Consider the following 15,909-nt stretch of genomic DNA (forward strand, 5'->3'; position numbering starts at 1 on the left):
AGTTTCAAGTAATGTTTATCTTTACATGTTCTTCTAACATGAATGCTAGGATTACTGGAGTATGTTAAATCATGGCATACAGAAAGGTGTACGTATACACTTTTCTAAAATGATTAATTGAAACAGGCAGATTAGATAACATCTTGCTAGAATTCTGTACATGTGAATTTAAGTGGCAGATTTTTATGTGAATTATGTGTCTTAGATTACTTGTTTGGTTTAAGGTTTTTTTTTTTATTCCTACACAGTTTTCTGTCATGTATCTCCAGTTTTGCTTGATCTCAGGAATTGGTACTTTGAATGACTCCATTATTGCGATTGCAAATAGCCTTTCAAATTATCGAATTCGTATTTTTATAGAGGAATTCCACTATTTTAACTATTCTGTTTTAAATGAGGTTACATTTTTGTCTTATCATGCGAACAGAAATAGTGTGTGTTTGTGAAATATATATGTCACAGTGGTCCAGGCTGTTTTTCTGTAGTTCAGAACTGATAATTGAGTAACTTTCCAGTAAAAAACAGCTTTTTCTGAGTTTGGATACAGTGACCTTTCTGGCATTATTCTGTGCAGTTCAGCCGAAGAGAACTGCCACTTTCAGCCTTCTCAGAGTTTCTCTTCCTCTTGATAGGAGCACACTATAATTACCTGCCCAACCTCACTCATTCTGGGGGCTGTTACTTCTGGTTGTTTTCTGCCAGTATCTTCGAGAAACTCTTCCCATTAATTTCTTAGAAAATTTCTTCTCTTCAGTGTTCTGTCTCTCTCTAAATGGAAGAACCTTTGTACTGTAAAGAGGGTAGGAGAGCCTCCTACAAGTCCTTACCAGAATGACCCTCTAAGAGATTTCAGTGGGTCCTGCTTCCACTTCCTTGCTTAAAAAGAGAAGGAATTTTGTTTTCATTTTGGAGTAGTGCTCAGGTAGACATTCCCATGTGCTTCAGTAATCTTCCCTGAAATAAGTTTTGGCTTACAAACAGCCTGTTTCTAAAGGTGCTAAGTTGAAAGATTTTACAAATGTATTAAAAAAATAAAAAAGACAAAGCAAGCTGAAGTGTATCACTTTAACTGCAATACAGATCCTATCTGTGAATTGGCAGCCAAAAAGGTCTCCTGAGTGAGGTTTGTGTGGAACAAGATGTCATAGTAGGAAATCAAGAGCAGGAGGTAGAAAGGGAATAACTGTAAATGTAAATGCGTCTTGATTTTATTATTGGTTTTTATTATTATTTTTCTTCACCTTGCTTGCCAGTTTGGCAGCCATAAGAACCTCTTCTTTGCTGCCTTTTTTTATTGAATCTACAGGATTTTTTAGTTCCTATTCCCCACCTTTCCTTTTGGCATGTCTGTGCATTTGTCATTGAGCAAGCAAAATTGCACATAAATTAAATGGGACATCTGCTTCTTATCAGCGCTTCTTAGACAAGTTGGCTCTTCAGGAAGTAACTGTCTCATTGATGTGGCATATCTGGGAAATCTGTCAAAAGGTAACTAGTAGTGTTTAAGGCTATTCAGTAACCTGTATGAAATTTGATTAGGTGTCCATCTGATTCCTAGCAAACCAGTGTAAGAAAAATATTGCCCTAATTAGCATCTTTGCTAGTAACCTTCATTAGTTATCTAGTGAAAAAGCATCTGAATAGACTCACCATATTGATCCATCTGTTTAGTTTGTGCTTTTGTCACATCAGAAAGAATCTTGAAAATTTTATATTGCTGCTTAACTCTGATGTCCCTATTGTGGATAGAAATGAAGAACTTGAAGCTTTAGGATTTTCAGTTTGTGGGTTTTTTTTTCCCCAGAGAGTGCTAAGTTCACACTTCAAAAGTAATTATGCAAAATCTTTGAAGAGAGTGAGTGTACATGGACCATTAGTGTTTCAGTTAGGCTCAAAGTATAGTAAATATATGCAACCAGTGAGTTTTCTGTGCTGTGGTTAGTCTGTTTTGTTTGGCAGTCTGAGTCAGTCATAAAGTTCACATGGTTGAGAAGAATTTTACCTAGTTTATGCTCCAAGTAAGTTAACAGCTGTAAATCTGTTCTTAGCAGTTGGAAGTATCTCATGTTTGAATTATATAATTTTATTTAAAAGTTGATTTGTAAACAAATACAGTGAATTAGTGAATCTTGGTTTTATGTTGTACATTTTTACATACCACCTGAATAAATTTGTCTTAAACAGACCACCAGCTAAGATAATACGGGCATTGCCAAATTCAACAACAATATATTTACCTTAATAAGACTAAATTTCCGCATTTCAAGACAATGCTTTGTTTGTTGCATACTTTTTGTCTGGGAAAAATATTTTAAACTTAAAAGATGTTGAATTTAGCCCCATGTAAGAAAATACAAATGTAGTTAAAACACAAAAAGTCATTGAATGTAATGAAAATAGTAGAAAAATTGTGATAGTTCCTTTGCAGTTGTTTTATCTCTCTAGAGAGAGTTAAGGAAACTGTAGCGCAGATAGTCTCCAAGATGCTGTAGAATTGAAGTTACAGAACATGTCTGATACTGGGTATTTGGTGCCAGATACGAAAATGCATCTGAAGTAAGGTCTTGAAAAAGGCTGATAGTTCAGTTGTATTTGGACTTTACACTATTGTAACAATGTAACCACCAATAATCACTTTAACTTGGACTAAATACAGGATTAATCAAAGGTTTACAGTAGTGTAACTACCAAAATTTGGCTGCGACTACTTTTCTAACATGAGCTCACGGTAGATACAGCTTGAAAGAAGCTCTAGCTCTCCTTGGGGTTTTTTTGGTCACTTCATATACCTTATATGTAGTCATAGTCACTATGACAAACAACAGAAGACCTCCTTCTGCCCCTAAAAGTGGGAGTGGTCATTTTTTGAGCATTCCTCATGGCATTTTATAGGCTGTAATTACAAGTGTCCACAAAGGCTTTCAGTTACTGTTCTGCAAGTAACTGCTCTTTTCGATGAGTTCAGTAGATGCTGAATGAGAAATAGAAATGTAATGTAGTTATCTGCATCATCAACTGGTTGCCAAAGACTTTCAATATAAAAATATTCTGGTGATTTACCTCTTCCTTTATTTTATATTCTCTAACTCCTTTTTGATGAACTTAAAATACTCAGAAGGTGAAATATCCTAATATCTTTAGGCTAGAGAAGTACCTTTTTTTTATAACTCCTCCTTCTATTTTTCCCTTTTTTGGTGGGGTGGTGAAATAACTGTGTTTTTAAAAATCCATTTCCTTATTTGTGATCTCAAGAATATTTTTAGTAGAAATCAAAAACATGTGAAAACCAGACTTCTAAAGTGTTTATGTTGCTGTCATTACCACAACCACTGCACTGGGTTAAAAAGTACCATAGCAGTTTTGCATGCCTTGGCATTACCAGGCAAAATTTCCAGAATCTCTTCACCCAAGAAAAGCCCTGGCGACTCTTGCCTCACTCTGGCACTATCATTTCAGTCTTCCAACAGGATGGAGCTGAATCACTTCCAAGGCAACAAGGTGGACAACCCCTCTAACTATCTCCTATTTGAGCCCATAAATAGCTGAATTTGTCCAAACACCAGGCTTTAGTTAGTTACCTGATACTAAGGTTTTGTAAACTAAGTAGTTGTAACATCTGTTGTGATGCTACATTTTCATGTTCAAATGCTCATAACAATCTGTTACATAACAGAAGCTTTTAAAATAAATTTTTGAATGTATTTCTCTATCTTTAGGTTGTAAGTTTGTGATATGATGGTTAAGAAGTGCAAAGCCTGGCTGTTTATGCAGATGTATTGCAATACAGTCATTAGTTTCATGGCTATGTCATGTCTTCCATAAAACTTTAGCCTCACTGATTTTGTGCAGTCCCTGTGCCATCTTCCCTAAAAAAGGAGTTTCACAACTTGATCTACATGTGTCATTGTATAATGAGAGACTTCTTTTCCAGTGTTAGCAAGATAACCTGATTATGAAGTCCTCCATCTTTAGTGTAAATGAATTATTGCAAGCCTTTGATCTGAGGTAGTTAGTACCAACCCAAGTTGGCAGTTGCCAGCTTTTCTCTGGGATGATGCCTTAATGTATTTAGGAATTTCTTACGTTTATCTGCATTGACTAGTTTCCTTGTTGACCAAGAGACTTGAGTTTCAGCATAAATTGGACATATTATTCACTTGACCATTATTTTTATCTATTAAAGCATAACACTACCTATAATGGCATGTAGTTTTCAGCTATGGCAAAACCATAGTTGAAAACAAAGCTCCTCTTCCGGTTTAATATTTGCATGTCAGACATCCCTTGCCTAACTTGATTTTCACTTTTAATATGAGAATTACATAAGCGTCAGTTTTCTGAAGAATAATGCAATCATTAATTATTTTTACAGATAATTTATTTTAAAATAAAATTTTAAAAACAGTCTTGATAACAAAAACTATATACCTTTTCAAAGAGGAAATAAATATTCTTTCACAGTGTTAAGATGTTAACCCTAACACTTACTCTTAAACAGAGTCGGAAGCTGGATGTGTATTTTGAATATGAGGAAAAAATAATGAGCAAATCCACTCTGGATAAATCTCTTCTGGACATGATTTCTGACCCAGATGGTGAGTACTTTAAATCTGAACTTGTTATAACATTTGTTAAGATAGATAATAAATTTGTACCTTCTGCGACTTCAGGGTTGGTAAAGATCTTATGTGCAACCTGTGCAAGACTTGTTCTCAGCTTATCATAGCATCAACTCTCATTTCAGCCTCTCACAACCTGAGGTATGTCCCAACCCTCTGATGTATTTCGGTACGATCTGATACAAGTTGGCTGGAACAAAATACCCTGCAGAGCAAGATTGTAAAACTTAAGTTATGACCACTGGCCTGTCTGCATATTGGCAAATACACTGGCAAACCTCGAGCATTTAGAGACACGGGGTTCCTGCTCTTTTCCCAGTATGCTCTTTAAGAAAATGTTTTGTTACTGCATGCTTAAGTGTGTAGTCTTGTAGCTACATACTGGACATAATGTCTGCTTGGAGTTTGTATAATCATTCATATTTATAGAAAGAGTATATATAAATCCTGCTGACTTTTTAAAAAAAATTTATTAGTGTCTGTGTTATAGAATCAAAAGGCAGTGGAAGAAATAGTACACAGCTGGGAGAAGTCTGAGATAGGATTTTACAGATCTCATGTTGGATCAAGTTTAGAAACTAAGATTTTCAGAAAATCTCATGTCAGGCATCAATCTGTAATTCAATACATACATTCATTGTTAAAATGAAGCTAAAAAGAATTGTACTTTTTCCATGTGCAGAATTAACTGTTCATGTACTATTTTTTTTCAGCTTATATGTTTGCATGAACTTATATATGAAAACAGAAATTATTATGCTTGCTAGTATTTCCTACTGGATCGATTACTTTTTACCTGAAACCATATTTTCTATGCAGTTTTGGATTGCAGTATAAGCATATTGTTTTCCAAGCCTGATGTATCATATCAACATTCCTATTAGTAAAGTTCCTAGGTTTTATGTAAGAGAAAGATTAGATTTCCAAGCTAGATTTTTCCTTCATAAGCTAAGTATTCAGGTGTTCACAGTGGCATGTTAGCGTTTCCTATATGTTGTCTAGGTTTAAGGTAAGTTTATATAAAAAAAGGATTTATGTTAGTTCACAGCGATTATTTCCAGGCATGCTATCTTGTAAAACTGGCCAGCTTTCTATTGTATGTTTCACTGAGAAATAACGGTAGAAAATATTTTGAAGGAACAATGTGTCAATTCTTCCAATGCTTTCAGTGGTGAACTACTTCTTTGCATTATCTGTGGGGATACTTGCCCTATGGACAACAGTATCTGCAGAGCTCTTCACAGGAGCACTTAGAGTTTACCACTTGACAGCTTCAGGCTCCCATTTCTTATTATGTTGTGCTAATCTCCCACTCAAGGCTATTAGCTGCCTCCCAGTTCAGTGGATATTATTATATCCTGGAGTAGTGATAAAATAGGAGTTACTGGTTTTGCTTTGCTCTGGTAGTTAATCAGTAGCCCTAAAGGCTGCCTGCTGGTTTTTGAGTGGAAAATAAAATTGTTCTGTTCTAGGTTTATCAAGTTAAATTTTCTTCCGAACATTTGACACTCCCCCCTCTGTATGTTGTCACAGGCCATAGCCTAGAAAAAAATAGGGAACATTTTACAGACAGCTGACATGGGTCTTATAGCTGTTTATCACAGCTGTGATTTACATCAGTAGTATATCAAGAGTAAAGTACTTTTGCCAAACACAAGTAGTTTTCCTAAGATTTAGTAAAGTGTACACAATACAATAACAGTTTTCTTTACATTTATTATCTTTTAGTAAGACAAAATATCAGTTACGCTCATGTGTAAGTGAGACCACTTACACTTCCGTGAGCACAAACCTTCTAGGAGTTTTGTAAACATGATCAATAGGCACAGCAAAGAAAATGCTATCCAGTGCCCCAGTTAAACTGAAACTTAGCGATCGGCGAAGTACTGAAACAAGCTGTAAACTGGCAAGCTGAAACCCTCTCTGAGTCACTTAAGGAAACCAAACTCAGTTACACTGTATATTTAGAATGTTTCAGTGCTTTTTTTACCCAAGTGAACTCCAAGTGGATGTCTAGCTTGAAAGCTGACTTGATTTAGATAATACAAAGTCTCTTCAGTTCTTGATCTTCTGGATTCCTGGCATTTGGTAAACATTAATAAAACTTATTTCCCAGAAAAATTTTACCAAGTCATAAATGTTCATTATGACAGTGCTTACTCTTAACTTCTGCCAAACTAAATATATGCTCACATATAAACAAAAGTTGCAGATTAGATTAGATGATCCCCTGCTGACATGACCCACATTCCATAGTAGGGGGAAAAAAGGAAAAAAAAAAAAAAGCAGGAAAAATTATTTTTCACAGAAGTACAAGAAAGTGCATTTTGCTAAAATATTGTATTATATATAAAGGTATCAAGATTTTTCAATGAAGTATTAGATTACAAATTTGAAATGTTTGAGAAGTTATACTTCTGAAATCTTCATTTGAAACTGTGCTCTTTACTAATAGTGGTTCTCTTGTAGAAAAAAGTAGATGGTGTTCAGAATCTGCTGTAGTAGGTTATAGCCTAAGTAACACAGGACCAAAACATCATTGTTTTGATCTGGCAAAGATTAATTTGGATTGCTTTTGATAATGATTCCCAGTAATTTGTAGCAGTGTTTTTCTCCAACAAGTGGTGTGACAAAAGATGATTCAGGAGGTGGGATCCTTCCTGAAGGCATTTTGGAAGTCCAGGATTTTTTTGCTGACCAGAAGTTTGCATAAGTGATTTTGCAGCCCTCAAGTGTTTCAGTACAGTCAACTGTAGAGCTCCATAAACAAATTGTAGAGCTAAAAATAATACGCTGTGGCTTTTACTTCTATGATTTTTCTTTAGTCTTCCCTTTCATGGATTCACTCCCTGCTAATGCATGCAATCCCTGCATAAAATAAGACATAATGACACTGTGTAACTTAGTATGTTATTTGAAAAATATTTGCTATAAGCAAAAGGGGTAAGTGTAAGTAAACTTCCAGAAACAGTGAGCTAGTCTGACCCAGCTTTTAATAAAATTGCTAAATGTCTGTCTACCATTTTATACACTGAACGAGGCCATGGTTATAGATAGCAGTTATTGTCATAACTAAAGGTCTGGATGTACGTGTATATTATTAGTGAAGAGCAATTAACATAGCAGCATAGTTACAATTGTAGTTGTTGGTTTTGTTTTGTTTTGTTTTGTTTTTTTTTCACTGCAGCAGGAACTCCAGAAGACAAAATGCGGTTATTTCTTATCTATTACATAAGCTCAGCTCAGGCACCTTCAGAGGTATGTACGTTCTTTACAGCTTCCAGCACCAAATCCTACCACACAGGATTCTTCTGTGTTGTTTCAGCACAAAGGTGTTTCTGCTTTTCTTTGAAGCAAAGTATGAAATGCCAAGGAAATGTTAAAACTTTAAATAAATTTGGTAGTATTATCAGAGAATCTGCTCACAAAGCTTTAGCCACCATTTCAAAGGATATGAATGACTAGTAAGGAGGATTATCTTTTGAAATATTTAGTTCAGAGTTACTGCAAGACACATCTTAGCATGCTTTCTGTTATTGTGCTCCACTGTTCAATAGAAGTAGATAAACCAAAATGTTAATCTGACTTTTTTCACTCTGTCCATGTATATTCAAGAGTCTGTTGACTAGCAGATGAAAAAAGGAGAAATACCTCTTGTGCCAATATCTGAATAATTCCGAAAACAATTTCTTAATATTTCTTTTGAACTTATTATGATTCATTTCAAGGAGTATTTTCATTACACTGTAGAAATATTATGTGGTAGAAAAAATATGTTAGGTTAGGCAAAGAGAAAGTGTTATTAGAAATGTATATTAATTCCTCTTCATTTTTATTATTTGCTATTGTAACATTTTACAATAAACAGTATTCTGTCAGGTTTTTTTAAAGATGCTGGTATAAAAGACTGTTACGAATATCTGAAAATGCACAGGATTTAATTCCACAAATACTGTTAAGTTTAATGAGAGCTGCTCATAGAAAATTGCACTTTAAGTTATATTTTCATACTTGCTAAGAGATGGGATTAAGACTCGCAGTTTTTAACTTTGATTAATGCCATAACTTTACACTGCTAATTTAATATTTAGATAATGGTATCTTGTCTTTCCACATAAAGAGAGTTAAGAGCAATTTCAACCTTTTGCAACTCTCCACTTCATAATTTCAGATTGATTTGGAGCAGTATAAAAAAGCATTGATGGATGCAGGTTGTAATCTTGCTCCTTTGAGCTACATAAAACAATGGAAGTAAGTAATTTCTTTTTTCTCCTATGTGAGGCTATAGCTGGGTAATTTTACAGAACTCGGCAGCATTGTTATCAAAGAATTACGTGTTACTTCTTTCCTTAAGCATTTGTTCTGGCATAATTTTTCACTGTCGTTGTTATGGTAATACACGCAAATCTTATTTTAAATCTAAACTCCAGTAATGCCAGAACACTATTGAGCATGACACACAGTAGTGTATTTCATGATCCAAGACAGAAACAGCTTACTGAATTAAACGAAAAGTTGTGATAGTTCAGACTCCAAATTTTTTTGTTCATACCAAAGGGTCATGGTGCCTATCAGGTATTCTAGTTTAACATGGTATCAGAATAAAGTCTTTGTCTTTCAAGTATAAAATCTAATTCCTTTCAGTTCCTTAGCTGTTTTATTTCTAGACAAAAGAGATGCATGTAATAAATAGTTACTTCCTGAAAGAGTCTGAGAAGCAGAAGTTTTTTCGCTTTCAGATGACCAGAGTGGAACATTCTACAGCAGTATGTGCCATGAGATAAGCATTTGATTTCTATCCCTGCTTTCACAGGGCTTTCACTAAGATGGCTTCAGCTCCAACCAGCTATGGAAACACTACGCCTAAACCTTTGGGGTATGCTCTTGATTAATTTTCTGCAAGCCTTTGGATTCTTTTAGCTTAGTTTAGTAGTACTGAAAGTGTGATTAATTAGTGCTATACAAGGCCCAGAATAAAACATTTCCCTATTTGTAAGAAGTTTTAAGTTATAGACAGTTACAACCACTCATCTCCCCTTAACAGTACATAGGATTTACACACAGGAAAATAAAAGGATCTGTGACTAAATCCACAAAGTAACGTAATACAGTGATGTCTGCACCTGCATATTAAATGCACTCTCACAATGGAAGAATTTGGTACCAGGACATGGATCCACGACAACCATCATTTTAAGCCTTATTTAGTCAAATGGCAGAAGATAAGAACAGCCCTGTGTATTCAAAACTGATTCTCTCCAGGGCTGCAAGAACAGGGATGCAAGAACACACTGCTTTTTCATTAGGATGTCCTGGCCTGGATGTCTGTCCACTTGAAAGGTACAGTTAGTTATTTCAAGACAGGAAAAGAAAAGAGAATGACTATGCTAAGGGTACATATATCCCATACAGGGTATGAAACTTGGGTCTTTCCATGCTTGAGAGGACTTGAATCCTCATTGCCAACTTCACTTGCAGTAGTACACTGGCACTGTCATGAGGAAACTGTGGCTCAATATGGTTAGAGAGAATTTCGGTCCTGCCTCACTTAGAAAAATTAGTGTGGTTGGTTGGAGACTGAGCATCTCTGTTAACTCTGGTGATTGGGATACCCACCCACTTGAAAGGAGCACTCAGATCCTTGCATTCCTGAAATAGTAAAATAAACTGTTCAGTGGATTAAAGACTAGAACTCAAGACTCCTATTGATAGGTGAGGGTCTAACTGCTAGATTATAGGTGTATTCCCATGCACTTGTTTGTCATGTGGTTTGAAGAATATATTTCATGACAAATTCATTGACTAGGTACTTAAGTCCCATCAGTGTTAATGGGATTTGGATGTCAGCGTAAAGCTTAAGAATGCAAATTAAAAAAAATAAAGACTTACACATCATCTTTATTTTGTTTTTCAGTCTGTTTTCACGTGTTATGAATACAGGATCACAGTTTGTAATGGAAGGAGTGAAGAACTTGGTACTGAAGCAACAAGTAAGTTTGAAAATCAATTAAAAAATAAAAAACCTCTATCACATGAGCATTGTGAACATTTAGAAAAACAACTTTCAATATCTCTGTCATATTAATAAAAATAGTTGTACAGTAAAAAAAACATCATCCTCTTCTGGTGGTTAGATCTCTCCCTTTGCAACTTCCAGTTTTTAGACAAGTTATGAATAATAATGCTCAAATTTTCTTTGAATACTTCCATTTGTGAGGAATTAGATTCCAGTATGTACAATTAAGACTTATTTCATCATTATAAAAAGATCAGCTGTGGAGTACCCAAAATAGACTAGACCTTCATAAACAAAAAAGCCTGTCTATGTCTTTACCTAGAACAGCATGTATTAAATGCATCTATTCCAGAGTGATTGAAAGGCTGAAAGTGTTCGTTCTCTGTTCAGTTACAATTCAGACATTTCTGGTTTTCCCACATAAGTAATGTACAGCAACCATAGTCTTGAAATGTACTTGAAAATCAAAGTGTATTTGTAATGACATGGCCACCTTCACATATTCACTTAACTTTAGAAAATATTCCTGAGAATAACTTGCATGCAAATTTCAGTGTACACCCCCCAAAAGAAAACAAATGACGAAAAAAAGACACTAGTTGTATAACTCACAGCTGAAATTTTGAATTGTGGTTCCTAGAAATCTGCTGCCCTGTTAAGGAAACAGTATTTTTTCCAATATGCAGTTTTGTCATATGGCAATAAAGAAATAATTATAGTTAAATGTTCTGTACTGTTTTGACATCAGGATTTCTAAGAAAAAGATCGCTCATCATATAATTCTTAGTGAAAGAATCATAATTTAATTTATAAATACAGCATATCAAAACTAAATAAAATGATATCTTACCTCTAATTAAATTATCACCTTTTTGACATAGTTAATCTTATCATAGCTGTCGTTTGTTTAGTTATCCTGTCATACACATAGTTTATGCATGAAAAGTGTCAGCTATCATAAAAGTTTTAAAAAATTGTGGCATTTGTAGGGTAGTCAGTGAAATTAGTTCTGTGGGGATTTCACTATGCCTAGATACAGTAAGTTGCATTGTACAGTTACAAATCACTGGTATGTCATGAAATAGAGTAAACTTAAATTTGCATCTTGCCTATAGGTTATCTTTTAGAGAAATCTTCAGATAAACTGTTACTTGTAACAATAGATAATAAATATATTCTAAGTGAGAGTTCCTGTTCTTCTTGTAGTAAACATTTTGTCACTTCTTTTAACATGTGTGGCTTTAAAAGTTAGTATTATTCTTGACAAAATGCCTTGCTTTGTTTTGGGTTCTGAGTAAAAAGCCACAATACTGATGTTTTCAGGATATTTTTTTTCTGGCTTTTAATTCCTTCTCCAGGTGTTTTGGGGCAGCCAAGTAAAATGCTGTTCTTCCTCATATTTTCAAGCCTGATGTAGGTCTGTGGTATTTCTATTAAAGTTAACTTTTTATTTCTTGTTTGGTCGTTCAGGGATTCACACTGGTTTTTTACTAAGCATTTTTCAGTGTTATTTGTAGATCATCCTTTGGAATGTCCTTTTTTGATACATTCTGTCAACAAGACACATTTCCAATTCCGTTGCTATGTAAACTCTCCCTCAGTTTATTATAACAAAAGTGGTTTCACTAATACTTTAGATCTTTTGTACAAGCTACCATTTCCCATCATAAATAAGGAGTAGTCATCTTGACTCTCGCCTCAGTTTATTCCTTTCCAGTTCATCCAAACATTTGTTTGGATGCTTTTTTTACCCATTTTTTTGACAACGTTAGTTCTTTTTTAGAATCATACCCTTAACTCTCATCTTCAGCTTTAAAATTATTTTTTTAAAGTGCAAAGTATTTTAAAAATAAGATTTGATATACCTTTACCTACTTGCATATATTGATAATACCTAAATACAACTCTATTCCTATCTTCACACTTTTTTTGCGCTTTCTGTTTTTCCCTTAGCTGTGTGCTCCTCAGATGCTTGCATTTTATGTACAGAAAGGTAATATAGGTGATGATAAAAATGCTCAAACTTTACAAAATACCAGAGGAAAACTGTTTAAAGTAGTGTTTCAAATGCTCTTAAACTGTTTCATAAATAATAGTGTGTCTGTGGATAATTCTTAGTAAGAATTTTAGCATGCCATTAATTTCACATTATGTTTTACAGAATCTACCAGTCACACGTATATTGGACAATCTGATGGAGATGAAGTCAAACCCTGTGAGTACAACATGGAAAGAGGTGGAACAAATGAAATCTTGAGGCTGTGATACGTAATGTGCCATAGATACTTTTTTTCATGATAATGCAATTAAATCTAATCATGCTGTATCTCAATAATAGAACCACTTTCATAACTAGTTAATAAGATTTTTTGCATAAAAATAGTTTCTAAACAGTAACAATTTATTGTGTCTCATTGGAACTCATGTTTTGGGGGTTTTTTGTCTGTTCTGAGCTTCATCACACTTGTGCTTTATGGAGTTTCTATTGCTCCTAGATTTCTAAAAGTTAAACTGTGGGCTGAAATTTTCTTTGCATCAAGGTGATTATTTTTTTTTTTAGGAGCACAATTTCAGAAGTAAAATAGTTAGAGAGGTATGTTGGAGAAAAAATTGTTTCCCTCATCTTTAAAGCTTTGCTATTTAAAGGAAAATATTTTAGTGCTCAAGGAGTCTTCAGTTTGCAAGGAGAGTTGGTTTTGTGTCAGAAAAGTCCTCTTTCCCCCTTGTTTCTGTGAAAATTTACTCAGACTTCCATAAGTTACAAATTTTTGAAACACTTAAATGTTAGCTAGATAGTCAAGACATTTGTTAGAACTTACAGCTAAAAACAGCCATAAGTCTTTCCATACTTAGTGTATAGTCAAAGCAGTCTTTTTTTCTTGCTGTGTATTTCATTCCTTCAGAACTCTTACATAGGACCATCCTGTGCACAATCTTGTTCTGGCAAAATCACCCGTTCAGAGTCATTTAGAAAGCTTTAGTATGTTTGCTACATCATATCAGTCTTCCTTTTTCAGTGGCATCAGCATCAGACAGACACACACAATTGCAATATCTCAAACTGGTTACTAGATTTAAAACATTTTTAGTCCACTTTCACCTTCAGGTATTAACTATACGCAAAGGGAAACTAATAATGGTAAAATATTAAAATTATCAACATGTAAGTAATCCTGCCTGTTCTTAAGCTGTACTTCACAGACAATATATATCATGACTGTTAGCAGAAAATTTGCTTTCTCTTAAGGGACATAGAAGCTGGTACTGTTTTCAGTGGCAGTGGACTGTTGTCCCTATTTGCAAAACTTAGAAAAGATGTACAGGGCTCATTTTATCTAATCAACCAGTAGAGGTCACTCAGAACAGTTAATACAGAAAGCTGAAATTAAAAACTACAGATAACTTACAAGTAGGTGAAAAATGAAACAATTTTTTTTTGTTAAATATACACTAGCATCCTTGGGCTACAACTTTAGGAATTGATTTGGAAAAGTTTACAAGTCACACGGCTTTTTTTTTGCTGACTAGATATTGTCACATTTCACTTAGTAGAAAACAGCCATGATCACTTTGATAATTTGGAGAAAACATTGATCTTCTCACTTGAAAAAGGAGAGATTGAGCCAGTCTGTCAGCAGCTTCATGTTTCACTGCCATGTCAGAGACTTGAATTCATGGCCCAAACCAGGGAGTCCTACTTTTCAAGTCATAGGAGACCAGGCAAGCCCCAAGGAATGATTCTCCTAACCTGCAGGAAAATTGACAGCAACTTTTTGAGTAAGTTTCAGCTAACAGAAGCAAGCCAGGGAGTTACTGTGGAATAGGTTCAGACTTGCTGTACCATCAGCAGACGTGAAATTGTGTCTGGAAAAGGTCAATGTGTAGAAATACACCACTGTGGCCTCTGTTTAAATTCTGATGTTTGAGGTCCTTTTCTGTCCCCCAGAATAGAAGACTCTTGCACTGCAGACAATGTGCAAAGGGAGAGGAAAAAAAGCTTAAGATTTTATTTTATTTTTTTACAACACAGAAAACTCCTTTGTAGTTCATTCAATCTTACTAACCACAATGATCATTGTGTGAAGGGTACATACAGATACAAGTTGTAATGCAAAATTATAACAGGTTATTGAGAAGTCAGTTATTAAAATGAATGTAAATCATTTAAATTATTTTCTAAGTATATGAAATGTACAACTTGTACCACCAACATTTGCAAATATGATTGTCAGTTAAAATTTTAAACCTATTCAGGATGATAATGCTGTGCAAAACTCTGTAGGGTTGTCTGTAAATCACTTTGTGTGTTACTTGTCCCTGCTGCTGCTTTTGTCTCACAAGGACAGCTACCAGGAAGGACAAATGAGTCTACACCTGTGCTTCCAAGTTTTTTCAGAAGCAGGAACAGGTAGAACAGTTGTTATGGGCAATAATACCATCCTGTAATTTAAAAAATTTGCCTAGATTGTTTAACCTATAGTTACACTTTTTCTTGAAATACTCATTCAGAAACATTCATTGAAGACCTTGAAGTAATCCATTACTTGTGGGTTTTTGTTTGTTTTGGGAGGTTGTTTTGGTTTGGTTTGGTTTGGTTTTTTTGTGGGGTGTGTTTGGGGTTTTTTTGTTGTTTTTAATAGTAACATTTATCAGTCAAAACAGGTTTTTAAGCAATTGCTTCTGGGATTGTGTTTTCATAAAGAAATGTTCATAAATAACATAGTTGCTTTATTTTGGTATCACTAAATAGAGATTAATTAAAGTCACAAATATTACTAACACAAAAAAATCATTGTCAGGTATACACAAATTTTAACCCGTAGATAGGAAATCAACCACCACTTGCTATAGAATTATGGGGGCTCTTTTAAGTATCTTCCACAAAATGGTTTGATTCTTTAGTAAGGACAATCTTTGATAAGAACACCCTTAATATTTTTATGACAAAGTCCCAAAGGGGTTTAGCCTCTGTCAATAATACAGTATGTACATTTGTAGTGACTGAAGAGGTAGATAAATCTTACTTGTGACATATATGAATGGAACTGTATTTTGGTTAATATCATCTCTTTCAGTGAACGTGATATCTTTCGAGCTTAGGCTATACTGTATGATTACCTTTCATGCATCACAATGAAAAATTCTAAAAAGGGAGGATATTTCCTTAATCCAAACTAATCATGTTAGCTTCTGCAGAAAAACAGATGCAGACTGAAAGTCAAAGGTATTTCCATGGGTCTTTTCCAGTTTAAATTGAAATCTCGAAAATTAGGT

General features: G+C 34.5%; 1 protein-coding gene across 3 annotated transcripts in view; it reads left to right on the plus strand.

Annotated features, from left to right (window-relative positions):
• SCFD1 (sec1 family domain containing 1) overlaps nt 1-15,909 on the plus strand; it is a 54,754-nt gene that overhangs the window by 26,394 nt on the left and 12,451 nt on the right. For 2 of the 3 annotated variants that reach the window (XM_042790805.1, XM_042790803.1), the window contains exons 15-20: nt 4,499-4,595; nt 7,807-7,877; nt 8,791-8,870; nt 9,433-9,495; nt 10,534-10,609; nt 12,797-12,850. In XM_042790805.1, the coding sequence (XP_042646739.1) occupies nt 4,499-4,595; nt 7,807-7,877; nt 8,791-8,870; nt 9,433-9,495; nt 10,534-10,609; nt 12,797-12,850 (441 nt within the window). The remainder of the gene's footprint in view (nt 1-4,498; nt 4,596-7,806; nt 7,878-8,790; nt 8,871-9,432; nt 9,496-10,533; nt 10,610-12,796; nt 12,851-15,909) is intronic. The other variant, XM_042790804.1, reaches the window with a different exon arrangement.

Source organism: Tyto alba, unplaced genomic scaffold (genome assembly GCF_018691265.1).
Source record: "Tyto alba isolate M040663 unplaced genomic scaffold, T.alba_DEE_v4.0 Super-Scaffold_18, whole genome shotgun sequence".
Classification (NCBI taxonomy): Eukaryota; Metazoa; Chordata; class Aves; order Strigiformes; family Tytonidae; genus Tyto; species Tyto alba.